This window comes from Marmota marmota, unplaced genomic scaffold (assembly GCF_001458135.2).
Source record: "Marmota marmota marmota unplaced genomic scaffold, marMar, whole genome shotgun sequence".
NCBI classification, from domain to species: Eukaryota; Metazoa; Chordata; class Mammalia; order Rodentia; family Sciuridae; genus Marmota; species Marmota marmota.
The window spans coordinates 12,481,920-12,498,753 of NW_025999880.1; the positions used below are offsets into that span (position 1 = coordinate 12,481,920).

Below are 16,834 nucleotides of genomic sequence, written 5' to 3' on the forward strand. Positions count from 1 at the left end.
AGGGCTACAGCAGGAGCCTTAGAATTGAGTGCCTTTCAATCCCTCCCCTCTGGTCCTCTAGCCCTGCAGGGCAGTCATCAGGTCATCAGTTTTATTCAAAGTTGGTACTTGCAGCTGGAGACCCCACTCTGCATGGATTAGGGGTCCTCTGTGGACAACATCACCAGATTCTTTGACTTCCAGTTCTTTTTCACTTGCAGTAAGTCTCTGGGTATCCTCTCTCTGTCCCTAGGACCTCTCCCCCGCGACAATAAGGGGAAAGAAACAACACAGCTCACAGACTAAGAGGTGGCCTAATCCAGAGCTTGACTGGAGCAGGCTTTGTTCTGGGGCTCAAGACACCTGCTCCCTGCAGACCCTGGGTGGGTACAGGGAGATCCCTGAGCTGTCAGCTGCTGGGCTCCACATAATTCCCTGGGAAGAATCCAGTCCCCTCCGAGCAGACGCCCTCGCACCAGCCATCGGAGTAGCGGCGGGTGACGCAGATGACCGTGCCCTCAGAGAAGGAGAGCTCGTTGTCCTTCTGGCGGGTGTATGGGTACAGTGTCACCACTGCAGGGCAGGATGAAAGGGTGCATGAGTTGTGCCTCCTGCCCCCTCCTGCATAGAGATGGAGGGGCCAAACACTGGACTCTAGGGGAGCAACTGGGAGAGAAGGCTGCAGGGAGTAGGAATGCCTTCCGAGCTTTCAGGCCCCCTCCCCAGCTTAGTATTCAGTGCTAGACTAGCTGCTTCCTATCCAATCACATCACCGGAGGGGGCACGGATAACAAGTTCATACCTTTGCAGAGGGAGGGGAGAATGCCTTTGGGGTGGGAGAATGGGGGTCAGGGCAAAAGAGGGCCGCAGGATCTGGTGCCCCTCCGTTCTAGGACTCAGGTACCTTTTTCCAAGTATGCCTCAGGGACCCAGCTGGGTTCATCCGATCCAAAGCCTGGCGGGGGTGGAGGTGGCAGCCCCAGGTCCTCTACTTCCAGAGGCGGAGGAGGGGGCAGGTCCAGGGGCAGGGGCAGCTCTGTGGCAGGGAGGGAAAGCAAGGGCTGCCTCCGGAAGCCGCTGCTCCAGAGGAGGCCCAAGATCTATCCATTTCATGCTATCTCCCTCCAGGGCGCACCCATCCTCCCATATTTCTATAGCATGTAGAAGGTGCTCAAAACACGCTGAAAGATCGAGCAGTTTAGAGTAGTAAGACTTTGCCATTTAACTAGGTGGCACTAGTCAGATCCCCTTACATCGGAGTCACAGCTTTTTCGCCTGTTAAATAAGAGTGTGAAGATTCTCTCGGGTTAAGTTGAAATGAGAAGATGGGAGAGAAGCTTTGAACATGGGGCCTGGTGTTAAGTAGGTGCCAGTTCTTAGTTCACTCGCTCTGCCGCCTTTCGCTCGGGTTGGTGTAACAGCCACGCAGCGCTCGCAGAAGCTCGCAGGGTGACAGCCAAGAGCTACCGGGTGCAGAGGTGTGACAGAGACCTCGGGACAGCGACACCGGGAAGGGCGGGGCTCCTTACCTGGTGGGAGCGGGGACAGCTCCTCGAGTGGAGGGGGCGGCAGAAACACCTCGGCGGCGGCGGCGGAGGAGGTGGAGTTGGGGGAGCCTGTCCCTTGGACTGAGGGACCCCACCGACACCTTCGGCGCTGCTGAAGCCCAGAGAAAGCCGGGTTGGGACACTTTCTGTAAGACGGACCCCAATAGGCCCCGCTCCCCCCCATCCGAAACCCTGCTTCCTAACTTTGCCTCTGTGATTCCCCCCAACCTCATGGTCACCGTGATGACGGGCCGGGGACCTTATATCCACAGCCCACCCACCACCCTCTCGGGCTCGATTGTGGGGCTCACCCGGCGGAGGTCAGGGAAGAGGCGGAGGAGGCGGCCGAGAGTTTGCCATCAGGCACCACTGGGAGCTGCACGGGCTCCGGGATCCGGGGTGGTCTCCTGGGGAGGGGGTAGCATAAGGGGGAACATTTCTTGGCCGGCAAGGCTCGGTTCGAGGAGGAGGGGATGCTGGCGGAGGGGTGGTTGGACGCCGGGCGTCAAGCACAGCACCAAGAGCAGCCGGGCGCCAGGCGGGGGCGGAGGAGTGGTTTCGGGACCGCGCGCTGCAGCCCGGGGCTGGTTAGGAAGCGATAGGAGCCTCACCCCAGCGTGGTGGAGGCAGGTGTTGCAGGCGCCTTGATGCTCTTTCGAGACAGGGTCCCAGTCCGTGACAGCTGCGTGCTCAGGTCCTGCCAGGAAGGCGGGTAGGGCTGGCATCTGGGGTGTGGGGCCGCAATCCCCATCCTCCTCGCGGAGGAGGGGGGTGGAGGGGCGGACGAGAAGTGGGAGGGAGAGCGGGGCCTCGGCAAGTTCCCTCTTCCACTTCCCAGCTCCTCTCCTGCCCTACCCACATCTCCACTTGCCTCCTGTCATTGCCCGGTCCCCAGGGCCTCAAGTCTGCCACAGGCCCTACTGACCGACCGAGTCGGAGTTTCTGACTGAAAGGCAGAGCATAGATGTCGGAGGACCACTTCCTCTGCATAGCCACAGTGACTGAGTGGGCCCCTCAGCTTCACCCTTCCCCCAAACCATCCCAGAACCGGGGGAGCTGGGGTGCCTTGGTGGTTCTTAACTTTGATTAGATCTCAACCCCAACATGAGCTGAGAAGTGGACAGGGCATTCTCAGAAGGGTCTCACCTGTCATTTTCATAGAACTATGGAAGTGACTTCTCAGAGTACAAGACAGAGGAGCAGGACCCGCGACACTTAGAAGGTAGTGTGCAAATGTCAGGGTGTGAACCATTACAAGAGGGCACTTTTGTAATTGGAATTTTGTCAAGAGTGAGCACATGAGGAACTAGGTTCTCTGTTTGCTGTTCTTCACTAGGAATAAGACAAAGGGAACTTGAAGAATAAAGAATAAGTGGAGGGGCTGGGCTGTAACTCAGTGTTAAAGCACATGTTTAGTATGTGCAAGAAGGCCCTGGGTTTGATCCCCGGAACCACCAAAATAGAGTGGGGTGGGGCGAGAGAAATTTAGACAACAGAAATAACTTACTGGTGCAGAGAACTGGTGACGGATTCCCCTTTTGGGAGAGCTATATATTAGGGATGTTATGGGGGTCATTTAGACACAGAAGAGCTTGTAATCTAGTCTGGAGTGATGAAGTGTGGAGACAGGAATTGACAAAAGGTGTGTGAGTGTGTGTGTGTGTGTGTGTGTGTGTTCTCCTACCCTTCAGAAAGAGATAAGCTGAAAGGAAAGCACCCCTCTCTTCACCATGTTCCTGTTATGTGGCTGCATCCTGCTCCTTCCCACCACCAGCAGCTCTGGGGTGACTGCTCAGTTCAGTAACCTCAAACCCCCAGACAGAGGAAGTCGCTGTTCTCATGTGGTTGGGGAGCTGTTCTCATGCACACTCTGACACCCTCCCTTCCCCCTCTTCCCCTTCACACACACACACCCAGCACCAACGAGGGGGCCAGGCGTGGAGGGAGGTGATCAGGATCTCTCAGCAGATCATCTGAGTACAGGGTAAAGGTCAGTTAGGGAGGAGAGGGTCAAGGGAGAATTACAAGATTTGGGGAAGAGGAGAGGACTCAGGGTGTGGCTGCAGGGAGTGGGGAAAGAGCGATTGCAGAGTAAACCAAGAACATGGACAAGAACTGGGGTCCTAGAGAGAAAGGAGCCTTGAGTCAGGACAGTGCAGGTTGTGGGAAGGGGGGCTCCTTTTCTACCTTGATTCCATGGCCAATGTCATCCAGGCAGCCAAAGTTGAGAGGTCTCCTGCAGTAGGGCGTGAGGGGGGGTAGGCTCTCAGGAGCGATGACTTTCTGGCCAGGGGACAGCCTCTGGACAGTGGCTAAGGTGCCGATCTCCCTTCGGGCCACCTTCTCCATATGCATGTTCACCATCTGCGTGACAGGGTTTGAGGTGACAGTGGGGGGGGGGGCAGTCTGTGTCCAGCATCCTTCACTTTAAGGGAGGAAGAGGCTAGAGACATTGGGGTGGGAGCAGGGAATCCCGAGAGGCACTGAGGCCCGGAGGAAGAGTGAGTTTTGTGCCCAAGGCCACACAGTAATTAGGAAAAGAGTAGCATGGGAGGATGGAGTCACTTTGGAGCAACTTCCTAGTGGAAGAGAATGAGGGTTATTATTAGCTGAGCAGGAAGGGAGGAAGAGAGAAACACAACATCCCTGGGGATGCTGGGAAGGGACTGAAGGACAGGGCTGGCCTCGGAGCACAGGGAGATAATGTGGAATTGGCAGAGAATCGTGGTTGGATAGGCTCTCCTCTTTGGGGACAAATAAGTGAATTAACTTCCCCTTAGAATGTTCCATAGAGAAGCCTACATCTCTGAGGGTGGGAACTGTGGTCTGCCAGGCTGAGAGGAAAAGACATACCCCATGCACTGACCATGAGAGGGATGCAAGGCCAGGTCCAAGGTACGACTGGATTTGTGCACAAGCTGTTTGGGACAGTGCCCTTGCTCAAGGTCCCGGGAAGGAAGGAGGAGGGTGTACATGCTAGAAAGGCTTGGGGATTGACAGTGGTGGCAGTGCCTCCAGGGCTAAAGATGACCTTTGCCAAGCAAGCGCTTGAGTCTAGGATATTTATTAAGTTACTGCCTGTATTTAGATAAAAACAGTGTCCATTTGTGTCTCGCCTGTACTGTGATTGGCAGGCATTGCTTTCTGATGTCAAGGGTAGCATCCAGAGAAAGAAAATGCTTTGCCTTCAGGGAATTCAGCAAAGCCCACCACTGTGACCTAGCTAGAGATAAGGAGCCTCCCAAAGCTTAGAAAGTGCCAACCTTCTGCAGTCAAATTGGGCACTGGGACATGAAGGAAGGCAGGAAGGAACTTTTGCTGCAGAAAATGTCTGAGTGGGGCTGAAGAGCCGGGGGTTGATCCGAAATGTCTTCCATACACTTACCTGGCCCAGGGTGCTCACGCGGGCTTCCACCTGTCGCAGGGCAACTCCCTGCAGGTCCAGCATTCGCAGAGTGTGCCCAGCCAGGTTGCCCACCTGGTAGGCCACACTGGCCAGTGCCTGGGTGGTGAAGGCCATGGTCTCCTCTAGTGCTTTCCGCTTGTCTGTGGCCTGAAAAACAGACAGTCCTGGCCTGAGTCCAGCACATTCCATTGGGTCTTTGGTTGGGTGGGATGGAGTGGGAGATGATATAGAGAAGACAGGAGCAGAATTGGGAGAAAGTGGCAACCCTTAGATGTTGAAGTGGCTTCTAGAGGAATGATGTAGGAAGAGAGACTCGGGGCATACCTCCTTGTGGAATGGGTATGGGGGCAGAGAAAGATAGCCTTCCTCCAGTAATCAAGCTGAGGATGGAGCTGAGATGACCCTGCTGCCTCCCTGAGGACTTCAGCGATAAATGTCCCTCGGAGGTTGGGAGGTGAATAGAAAAAAAGAAAAAGGAATGCATACTGGCTGGAGGAGATATCCTTAAATTTAAAAGGCAATCACAGGAAGATTGCAGGTTCCAGGTCAGCCTCAGCAATTTAGTAAAGCCCCAAGCAACTTAGTGAGACCCTGTCTTAAATAAATAAATAAACAAGGGCTGGGGATGTGGCTCAGTGGTTAACTCCCCTGGGTTCAATCCCTTGTACAAAAAAAAAAAAAAAAAAAAAAGCCACCCAACCTCATCCTCCACCCCCTGACCTTTAAACTGAAATTCTCTTCAGCGCAAGACCAAGGAATCTGTACCTGAATCCTCCTCAAGTGGCTCTATGCTCCTTGTTGAGCCCCAGTCTGTGGTTTGGTGCTTGGGAACTCAGGTAAGAAAACTGTAACCCAGAATGGAGTGACCTCATTCATTCATTCATTCATTCCTCTAATAGCTTCCTAATATGCTGAGAATAAAATCCAAACTTCTGACCAAGACCTGTAGACAGCACCTCCAGGTCTGGCTCCTGCCTTTTTCTTCATCCTCTCCTCTACCACTCCCCTTTCTCACTTACTCCCTTGCATCTAGCTCCAGGAACTGGCCACCGGGGTTCTGTTCCTGGACAAGCTAGATCAGTTCTACCTCAGGGCCATTGCATTTTCTGTACTCCTTAGAATCCTTATTAATTGGTTTCACCTCAGAGACACTTTCTCTCTATTAACTATCACATTTTCCCTGTTCTTCACAGCATTCAGCACTATCAGATATTATTTGTTATGGGGTGTGGTGGAGCACGCCTGTAATCCCAGCAGCTTAGGAGGCTGAGGCAGGGGGATTGAGAGTTCAAAGCAAGCCTCAGAAAAAGCAAGGTGCTTAGCAACTCAGTGAGACCCTGTCTCTAAATAAAATACAAAATAGAACTGGGGATGTGGCTCAGTGGTTGAATGCCCCTGAGTTCAATCTGGGTACCTCCCAAATAAATAAATAAATAAAATTTGCTTATTTACCTCTATATTATCTATTCCTCTCCCCCAAATGTAAGTGCTATGAGTGTAGGGAGTTTGTCTGGGTCTGGAAGAGTGCCCAACACACAGGAGATATTTAATATGTGTGGTGTTTTTATTATTTATTTATTTTTGTACCAGGGATTGAATTCAGGGGCAATTAACCACTGAGCCACATCCACAGCCTTTTTTATATTTTATATAGAGACAGGGTCTTGCTAAGTTGCTTAAGGCCTCACTAAGCCATTGAGGCTGGCTTTGAACTCATGATCCTCCTGCCTCAGCCTCCCAAGCTGCTGGGATTATAGGCATTTGCCATCACACCTGGCAACAGATACTTAATAAATATGCATTTGTAGGAGCCCAAACACTTGCTGGCCACCTGTCAGACACTGTGTGGGGCACTGTTGAGGGTCACACTGCCAGTCAGTAGAGGAGGGATGAGCAGAAGGTGGCTAAACACAAAAGACATCTTTTGTCAGTCCCAGATCAGGCAGGGGCAAAACTTCTCTGGTCTTTTGTTTCCTCTGGCAACTTCGGCATCTCCCATGGGGTCCTGAGCTTGTTGACTCTACCCTGTACCTTCCCCGGGGGGCAGGGCCCTGCACTGACAGGAACGGCCACCCTTGGGGTCTCCTTGCTTCAGCTCTCAGATGCTGCTCCAGACCTGTTAGTGGGGAACAGACCTAGACATTTTCAGAGTCCTGAGAGAAACCTGGCTGACTCCCAGAACCTTCTGGGAAGCCCTCATTCTGGTCCTCTCCTCCCTGCCTTTCTGCTCCAACAGCAGGAAAATGATGCTCCTTTGCATGCCAATTTACCTCTAATCCACATATGTAACTAAATTTACATCTCATCAGCATATGTCACCAAAAGACTTTGAATAGGCAAAGAAATCAACTCAGGATGTTAAACCAGAAAGGGCAGCAGGTCTTGTTCAAGCTCAAGATCTTCCCTCAGTAAGTGAGGAAACAAGCCCAGAATGAAACTAACTACTCCTGGGTCTCCACCCAAATTTCTTAACTCTTCTTCTGGACAGTTCCCTCCCCAGACTGGCATGTGAAAATGTCAGCCCAAACAGGAAAAGTGTGTGAGCCCAGCTCTGTGTGCCTTAAGCCTGGACACTTTCTGACCCCCAGCTCTGGTCTTAGTCCAAAGTTAGGGCTGGAGGAACAAGGGTCTGGAACCCATCATCAGGGCCGCCAGCTTGTTCACCATGCAAATTACTCTGTTTGTAAAGTCAATCAACCCTGACTGAGAACTCTGCAGTTGACCCCAGTCGGCTTTCTCCCATTTCCCATGAATTTCCTGTCACCATGGTTGGAGTGGGAAGAGAGAGGTTGAGGTGGAGAAGAAGGGGCCGGGAATGAGGCCAGAAAAGGTAACTGGTTGCATCTCTAGTAGTTAGTGCTCTGCATGAAGAAAGCAAGAGTCCAGGGATTCTGAGGGGCCAGGGCTCCCAGTATCTGGAGTGGTTTTTGTTTTGTTTTTGTATCAGGGACTGAACCCAGAAGCACTTAACCACGGAGCCACATCCCCAGCCCTTTTTATTTTTATATTGAGACAGGCTCTCTCTAAATTGCTTAGGGCCTCCCTTAATTGATGAGGCTAGCTTTGAATTTACAATCCTCCTGCCTCGGCCTCCTAAATCACTGGGATTATAGGCATGTGCCACCGTGCCCGGCCTGAAGTGTTTTCGCAAGGGCTGTGTCATCTCAATAGAATGGAGTTTTTTTATTCATGGGTACCTTTCATCCTTCTAAAGGTCAATAATAACAGTGATGAGAATAACTGCTATTTTCTCCTGCCCTTCTTAAGCAGTGGGCACTGAGCTAAACGCTCTAATACAGATAAAAAGTCAAGGTATAAGACTCTGAGGGGAAATTTGCCCCAGGTCCTGTGATTGGCAGGTGGCAGAGGTAGAAATTGGACTCAGGTCTTTGTGACCTCAAATCCTGAGTGTGCCCTGTATGTGCAAACAAGAAAGAACCCATCTGGAAGAACTTCACATGGTGTAGAAGTTATTGAAGAAAATGGAAAGGGATGTTTTTATCCTTGTCCATATAAGCATAGTTTTTAGTGCCAGGAGAACAGAGCTGTTTAGCGATCCATGTTCCATCTCATTACAGGCTGATCAGTCAGCACCTACACAGACTTGGCTTAGAGTATTTTCAGCTCAGGTTTGCTCAGTCCCCACCCCAACTCTCTTATTATGCCAGGAGGCCCTGGGGCAATTCTCTAGAAAAGTAAAGTTTTGCCCAAGAGGTAACAGGCATAGCCATTCAGTCTTAAGGTAACAGAGAAAAGCTACCTGTAATTCCAGTGGCTGGGGAGGTGGAGGCAGGAGGATCTTGAGTTCAACGCCAGCCTCAGCAATTTAGCAAGGCCCTAAGCAACTCAGTGAGACCCTGTCTCTAAATAAAATACAAAATAGGGCTGGGGATGGGGCTCAGTGGTTAAGCACCCCTGGGTTCAATTCCCTGTACAACAACAACCACCACAAACAAACAAACAAAAAAAAAGCCATAAAATTAATCAGAGGACATGACAGGGAGGCAGAAGGACGAAGAGGAAAGATATTGGCATGGAAAGTCAGGGAGGCCAGGGCTGATGCTCCGCTCAGCAGTTTCAGAGCTGGTGACCTTGGACAAGTCACCTCACCTCCTCAAGCTGCTGTTTTCAGTTTCGTAAAATAGGAATTTTAATAATTTTCTCCGGAGGCAGTTGTGAGGGTAAATGAAAACACAGAAGTGTTCAGTCATTTGGTTCCTCTGCCCCTCTTCAAGATTCAGGAATCTATTTTGTCTGTCCTGAGACAACCACGCAATTTAAAAAAGACATTTCTACAATGCCACTCTCCTCACCTTGCCTGGGACCTGCTCCCAGCAGCCATGTCGTAACCCCCTTGGTCTTCATCAGCCCCCTTCTCTTTGGGTGAGCCTGGTCTGACTTTTCTCCACTCTCAAATATCAAGGAACAAATTCCCTTCCCTAGTCTGTCTTAAGTTCACTACAGCGTCCGGGAAGGTCTTCTGACATCTCATCTAGAGCCAGACTGAAATGGAATGTACCAGAAGGAAAGGGTCTTTGGGCCTCTGGAGCAGGGGTTCTGAGAGACATGAGTCTGGGGTCTGGCCCAAGAACAGGACGTCCCAGACCTCTGAGGCTCTCCCAGGAGAAGGGGCCCAGTTGTCACTTGAGTAGCTGAGCTTTGGGGCCTGGGCTGAGGCCAAAGCCTGGAGTGGAAGTCAAGGCCCAGAACAAGCACCTGTCAGATGGCTGCCATGGCCCCTGAAGCTGGGCTGCAAGGGCCCTGAGGGCCCGTTGTCCTGGCCTGTGCCCACTCCACCTACCTGTACATAGTTGTCCTCGCAGTAGTCAGCCACCCGCAGCAAGGCGCTGTGGTTGCCTCTCAGAGCCTCCCGGCCCGTGGGGATCTCAAACTCTTGTAGCTGCTGCAGCTCCGCCATCGCCCCCAGCCTCGGTGGGGCTCCCCAGGGAGCCCGCTGGTTTTGAGCCTCACCCTGCCCTTGATTGGTCGCTCTGTCTGCCCTCCCTCTTACTGCTTTTGGTTTCCTCTGCGTGAGAGACCCAAACCTGCTCGCAAAGGGCAGGCAAGCTCATTCCGGGACAAGAGGAAGTCAGTCCCTGCTCCCTGAGCCTGTGCCTCTCTGTCCCCAGCCCAGAGGAAGGGGGAAGCCAGGGGGGGCCTGTTTGGGGGCCCAGCCCCCAATCCCACCCAGAAGAGGAAGCCAAGGTCCAGGAGGCTGTGATTGCTCCCTGGTCCTGGAGAGGAAACTGGTCGGTGGGGGGATGGGGTGGGAGACTGAGGAGGAAGGGGGCTGGTCTGCTATGGGGGTGTGGATTTTCCACTCATGGAAGAGGGGAGGAAAGGGCAGAGGGTGGGGGCTTCCTTGGGAAGCCCTGGGATGAGTCACCAAAGGACAGGGGAGTGGAGGGTGGATACGATATGGAGATCAGTCATACTGGGGTGGGGTGAGGACTGTGGACAGTGACAATGAATAACAACCCATGCAGCAGCAAGAGAAATCAGGGTTAGACACTAGGAAGACACAGGCAGAAGCTCCTGGAGAAGTGTTACCAAGCCTGCGAAGGGTCAGGTGAGATAAAGTTTTGCTATAGAGACTCTGTGTCTGATGGAGGTTGAACAAGATGAAACTGACTGAGTGTGACATCTGGTGTGAGGGACTCAGAAATCAGACAACAGGAAGGATTTCGATTTGAGACAACACGAAGTTAAAGTTCCAGGTTAACTTGTGGGTTGGGGGCAGTAGTAATGGACAGAGCATGGAGCCTCCCTCTAGAGCCACGGGCTCCATCCAGGTCATGTCTTCACAGGGGAGCTGAGGGCTGGGGATGTAGCTCAGTGGTAGTGTGTTCGCCTACCACATGTGAAGCCCTGGGTTTCATCCCCAACACCACAAAAAAGTAAACAAGAGGGGAGAAGTTGGTGAATTCTGGGATTCTGTCTAATTCTCAGTGTTTGGTGGGGCGTGGTGGCACACGCCTGTAATTCCAGTGATTCAGAGGATTGCAAGTTCAAAGCCAGCCTCAGCAATTTAGCAAGGCCCTAAGCAACATAATGAGATCCTGCCGGGGATGTAGTTCAGTGGTAAAGTGCCCCTTGGTTCAATTCCTAGTACCCCCCCCCCCAAAAAAAAAATTCTTAGGGTTCACAACTGCACGTGGGTCTTGGGTCCTGGAGTGGGCATGGACCTGCCCCTCTCACCCCCAGTCTGTCAGCCCCAAGGCAGAGAACAAGAGGAGAATGCATTGGTTCCTTAACACCTTCTCCTTGAGAGAGTCTCTTGCATTTGACAGGTGTCAACCAGCGGCATGTGCTGGGAGGATACCAGGAGAAAGACCAGGATGTGGGCCCCTTATCAAGGACTACAGTAGATAAGGGAGACCCACACCTAGGGCTCAGGCCAGGAAGCAAGGACATGGGCAGTAGGGTGGCCATCACCCCCAGGCCTAAGCGGCACAGTATTGTAAACGAGAAATTTTTTATGGAATGAATGAATGAAGAGCGAGCCAGGAGCCCCTGCAAGGTGAAATTGTGGGGAGTCAAAGGAGGACCCAAAGGCTTCCAGATGAGGGGAGTCAGGAGCTGGTCTGGGACTTGTCCCCCGGGCAAGAAGAGCCTGGAAGCAGCTCAGAGGTGGGGGACATCAGGCAGGGGGAGCTAGGGCTGGGGGCAGGGAGCTGGAGTAGGAGAAGGCTGAGGATCACTAGAGGGGTGGGGCTGATGCAGAGTGTCAAGGACAAAGCCCAGAGGCACACACTGAAGGTGGCTTCTGTTCCCTACTCTATGGGCAGAATGTCAGCCTCTCTGCGCTGGTGCAGCAGTCTTGGAGGCTCAGGCGGTGGATGGGCTTAGAACCTGAGCCTATGATCAGCTTAGGCATCAGAGATTTGGGTTTCCAGACCATCTGCTTTATCCAAAGATTTTCAGCTGATGAAGAGCTAGGAGGCTCAAACACCATCTTGCCTGGGTCTTGGAGAAGTGACTTGGGGTGCTCTTCTCGGCAGGTGAGGGGGTTGAGGTCTTACTGGGCGGGGATCTAGACTTAGTATGATCGAGGTTAGGCACCAGGCAGGTCTTTTGGATTACCCTGCAGTGATGATAATAATGACATTGTTATCAGTGATAATAATAAGGAGAAATGTGTTATGTTCATTGTGTGCCAGCCAGTGTGTTAAATATTTCATATGCATTAGTTCCTTCTCCTTCTTCTCCTCTTCCTCCTCCCTTTTTTTTTTCTTCCTTGAGACTGGGTCTCCAGGGATGCTATACCCTGATCCCAGCCCTTTGTATTTTTTTTTTTTTATTTTTGTGAGACAGGGTCACCCTAAATTGCCAGGGCTAGACACAAACTTGTGATCCTCCTGCCTCAGTTTCCCAAGTCACTGGGATTCAAGGCGTGTGCCACTGTGCCCTGCCATATGCATTATTTTTCTACTTCTCACAACAATCCTGTGAGGTAGGTACTATTATTATAATACCTGTTTCACAGATGGGGAAACTAAGATTCAGGGAGATTGAATGTCTTGCCTTAGGCATGCAGTGAGGAAGCAGCAGAGCCGGGCCCCTGCTCCTAACACTAGGCTGTACTGTCCCCTGCCAGGACTGGAGACCACAAAAAATGTCTACCTGAATCATTTTGTGGAACAGAAGTAGATAGCTTCCCAAATCTTCCTTGCTGAAAGAAACTCATTTTTTCTTCTTTCTCTGTTTTCTTCTTAGACAGGTCCTTATGCAAAAGCAAAGATTGTGCTTCCTCTATCAGACTGAGGGCTTCCTCTCCTCCTGACCCTACACTCATGATTGGGCAGTGGGTGGAGGGATGGAATGAAGACATATCTAACAATGACCTGACCTGAGGGATGCTGCAGGGGAGAGGATAAAAGTTGAGGTATGGAGGGAGTTGGAAGAGCTGATGGGATCCATAATCCTGATTGCTGAACTCTTTCCAGGGCCAGGTCTCTTTAGGGCAAAATGGCGCAAGATCTCAGTGAAAAGGAGCTACTGAAGATGGAAGTGGAACAGCTAAAGAAAGAAGTGAAGAACACAAGAGTTCCGGTGAGCCTCCTCTTCCCTCCCTCCTCTCCTTTTCTCTGTTACTTCCTGTTCTGGATGGATCTGTGATATGAAGGAGGAAGTGACGATAAGGGGATAGTGGGGTCTTTCCTGGGTAGCAAAGGAACCAGGAAGTGCCTCTGGGCTAGGGTAAGATGTGAAAGGAGGCTGGATTTGATCCTTGGGAAAGGTGCCACAGTCCCCTGGGCACAGGAGAAATGACCATGGAGCCCTGTGTGTGTCCAGGTCTGTCTCTAACTGGGCCTGGCCAAGCATCCCAGAAGGTCAAGGCCTCCTACCTACCTGGCCCTTTCACCTTTCTCCTTTTTGGCCTCCATCCCTACCTTGCCCAGAAGCCTGTTTCCCTGGGACTGACCAAGTCACGGATCCTGAGAAATAAACACGGGGTATGATCATATTTTGTGTCCTCACAGATTTCCAAGACAGGAAAAGATATCAAGGATTATGTGGAGGCCCAGGCAGGGAACGACCCTCTTCTCAAAGGCGTCCCTGAGGACAAGAATCCCTTCAGGGAGAAAGGCTCCTGCGCCATAAGCTGATGGCTCTGGGCACCTCCCCCTGCGTGTCTGTCCCTCCTCAGCCAGGACCCAAGTGTTCTGGGAACCCAGAAAACTAGTGATTGTTCACCTTCTCTTGTCACAGACTCAGTAAAGATACTTGAATGAACACGTTGTGAATCTATTCCCTGGCCCCACCTTCCTCCCTGTCCTCCTGCTGGGTCACTGAAGACCCCACTTTCAAAACACCCTGAGCTTTGCCTGAGGAAGTACCCTGAGGCCCCAGAGGTCAGTCCTGGGAAGCATTAGCTACTCCCCAAACCCCTGCATGCTTTCCCTTCCCCCTCTTTTAGGGAAAAAGCTTTTCCACATGGTTTGGGTTGGGAGCTGGGGTTGGGTGGTCCTTTCCCACATCTCATGTCCTGCCTGTCCTGTGATCCTCTTTCTAGTCATTTAGACCACGCCCCCGCCATGGCCTGATGACACAAAGTTGTTTTTTTTTTTTTTTTTCTTTTTGGCACTAGGGATTGAACCCAGGGATGCTTTATCACTGAGCCACATCAGCCCTTTTTATTTTTCATTTTGAGACAGGGTCTCACTAAGTTGCTGAGAGTCTCCGTAATTGTTGAGGCTGGCCTGGAACTTGAGCTCCTCCTGCTTCAGAATCCCAAGTTGCCCAGATTACAGGCGTGTACCACTGTGCCCAGCCGACAAAGAGTTTGTAAAATTGTGATTTCGTGATTTATTTAAAATTGCTGAGGGTCTTATGTGCTGAGCACTAGGGTTAAAAGTATAAGCAGGACGAATATGGTTCTATCTTCATGGAATTTGGTGGAGAAGACATGAAACAATTTACAATTAAATCAATAAATGCTACAATGGGAAAAGTCAAGGGCAGTGCAGGAACAACAGTAGATGGACACTCAGGGCAATGAACAAGGTCAGCATGGATGACCCTGGAGGGACTACAGAACGAGGCTGGAGAGGGAGATCAGGGTCAAGTCTTGAAGGGCCTTCCTGAGAACTCAGTTAAGAACTTTTTTTTTTTTTTTTTTTTTTTTTTTGTGTGTGTTGTGTGCCAGGAATTGAACTCAAGGGTGTTTAAACTCCTGAGCCACATCCCCAGACCTTTTTATTTTTTACTTTGAGACAGGGTCTTACTAGGTTGCTTATAGCCTTGCTAAGTTGCTGAGGCTGGCTTTGAACCTGTGATCCTCCTGCCTCAGCCACCTGTGAGCAGCTGGAATCACAGAAGTGCAGCACCACATCTGGCCAAGACTTTCTTCTTCATTTGAAGGACAAGAGAAGCAGAGCAAAGTATTTAAGCAACCAAGGGACAGGCTTCATCTATCAGAAGAGGCTGGATCATGCCAAGGGCTGGGGACACATGGTGGGTGAAACTGACTATCTGAAGGGACTACAGACAAGCAGACACCCAGGGAACCGTGTGCATGGAATAGGACACAGCCCCCAGGAGGGCTACCTAATCCAGCTGAATGGGTGCGTTAGATTCTGGCAGGGAGGGCAGGAGAGGCCTCCAGAAGGAAGTGATGGGGGTGGGGGGTTGTAAATGAGTGGCCAGATGGCACTCCAGGCTGAAGGGGCAGTATAAGCACAGGCATCGTTAGGAGAAAAAATATAATTGTGGTTTGAATGGAAACAACAAGCAGGTTGGAGTTGGAATATCAGAAGAGAGGCCCAGATTCTCAGGATATGCTGCTAGAGAGGTGGGGCTGGAGGTGACCAGAGGGGGGTCTCACTTGCTGATCTCAACATCCTTATCTGCTGGGAGTGACTTAGTGGCATCAGAAGGAGATTTGCTCTTGACATGATAGAAAGGGGGAAAGAGGGAGGGGGCAGAGAGGCAATTAAGGAGGTGACCATTCCATCCCGGGAGAGGTGAGAAAGCCTGAATTAGGACAGTGGCCATGTGGCAGGTTGTTGAGTGGTAGGTTGAAGAGTTGGAAATAAAGTTTTCAGATCTCAATGTCTTATCAAGTGGTGAGTTTTCAAGGATGATATCCAAGCCCCTGGCTTGGAGAATTTACTAAATAGGATTGAAAGCAAATGTCTGAAAACAAACCAAATGTACACCATGATCGTAGGTACAGCTGCAGTCTCAGCCTCCCTTCCCCACAGCCTGAAGGCAGAGTAAGGGTAAGTTCAGGTGAGGTTGTGGTCAGAACCCCGTATCTCCACTTCACGATAGCATCCTGGCTCCATCTCGCCACTGTGCAACCCAGAGTGAGTTCAGTCAGCCTCAATATACCCAGTTGAAGAGAAGGAAAAGAAGAGGACTGAGAACAACATTTATTGCAATAATTCTTATCTCAGAAAATGGGAAAGGGAAATACTCCACATGGTTCCATTAAGAAAGGAGAAAGAGGTTGCTCTCTTCCTCTCCTTTTCTTCCCTTTTGGCATCCCCCCAATAAAATCTCTTGGTTGAAAAAAAAAAAAAAGAAAGGAGAAAGAGATAGGGCCGGCCTCATGTTGTCATAGGCCACGTGGCTATGCGTCTTTCTGGCTACCTGGCCTGGCCCTTCTCCTTCCTTGAGGCAGAACCTCCTCGAATGGGTGCTTGGTCCCAGAGGTGACTGTAACTTTCTTCCTGAGAGGTTGGAGCCCTCCTGGGACTCCGCACAGAGAAGTGGTTTATTCAGCTTGCTTTCACTCAAAGTGGCCCAGATGATCTCTGGCTCCTGCATCCCTTTCCTGGTCACCCTGAGGTATGGTAACAGCCTGAATCTCAAGACAGGACACTAGCCCAACACTCTGACTCCTTTCCTGTCTTTTTTTTATTTGTTTGTTTATTTGACATCAAGAGCCTCAAAATGCCAAGTAGAGATCTCAGCCTCCATTTGAAGGAATCACAATGCTGTGTCTGACAGCAGCATTCCTTCCTGCCATGCCCACACCTCACAAGGCAGGGTGAGGATGGAAGTGACCATTCTAAGAGTGGGCCATTTTTTTTAGAAGGGGGGGGGTGCCAGGATCCAGGGGCACTTAACCACTGAGCCAACATCCCAGCCCTTTTTATTTTGAAACAGGGTCTTGCTTAGTTACCTAAGGCCTTGCTGAGTTGCTGACTTTGAACTTGCTGGGACTAAAGGCGTGTGCCATCATGCCCAGCAAGAGGGGGCCATTGTTGTCATCCAAGACATCCATCCCTACCTTGATCCCATAGATCTTAAATTTTTTAGGTGTGAAAGGAAAGCAAGCAAGCACTGTGTCATCACTGGTTCAATTCAGAACACATCCAGCAGATTTTCAGACAGCACCTCATCTGTGCACAGCAGGGTTTCCCAGCTGGGCTGGTGGCACCACATTGGGTCT

The 16,834-nt window shown here is 51.1% G+C and overlaps 2 protein-coding genes across 11 annotated transcripts; one reads left to right on the forward strand and one right to left on the reverse strand.

The window, feature by feature from the left end:
* Window positions 1–77: 77 nt before the first annotated feature.
* Window positions 78–9,990, reverse strand: Abi3 (ABI family member 3). Its single transcript, XM_015495514.2, is given in 9 exon segments — window positions 78–552; window positions 884–1,015; window positions 1,509–1,562; window positions 1,565–1,638; window positions 1,838–1,933; window positions 2,138–2,223; window positions 3,714–3,890; window positions 4,912–5,079; window positions 9,734–9,990. Coding segments are annotated over 9 exon segments (1,068 nt in total). The 5' UTR covers window positions 9,851–9,990; the 3' UTR covers window positions 78–388.
* Gngt2 (G protein subunit gamma transducin 2) lies at window positions 1,563–13,668 on the forward strand. 10 transcript variants are annotated; one of them, XM_048789433.1, is made up of 5 exons: window positions 1,602–1,674; window positions 2,688–2,748; window positions 5,676–5,768; window positions 12,879–12,984; window positions 13,416–13,668. In XM_048789433.1, the coding sequence occupies exons 4-5, from the start codon at window positions 12,901–12,903 to the stop codon at window positions 13,539–13,541; spliced, it is 210 nt and encodes a 69-aa protein (XP_048645390.1). In that variant the 5' UTR covers window positions 1,602–1,674; window positions 2,688–2,748; window positions 5,676–5,768; window positions 12,879–12,900; the 3' UTR covers window positions 13,542–13,668. The 10 variants fall into 10 exon arrangements, with proteins under 10 accessions (XP_048645378.1, XP_048645383.1, XP_048645404.1 ...); XM_048789402.1 differs by lacking the exons at window positions 1,602–1,674; window positions 2,688–2,748; window positions 5,676–5,768 and adding exons at window positions 10,039–10,181; window positions 10,419–10,501; window positions 11,849–11,933; XM_048789426.1 differs by lacking the exon at window positions 2,688–2,748 and having other exon boundaries at window positions 1,574–1,674.
* Window positions 13,669–16,834: the final 3,166 nt, after the last annotated feature.

Excerpts from the sequence above, each read along its gene's own strand:
- Gngt2 (XM_048789421.1), top strand. The coding sequence starts at position 12,901 with ATGGCGCAAGATCTCAGTGAAAAGGAGCTACTGAAGATGGAAGTGGAA. Across the intron at positions 12,985-13,415 it reads TGAAGAACACAAGAGTTCCG|ATTTCCAAGACAGGAAAAGA; the intron begins GTGAGCCTCCTC and ends GTGTCCTCACAG.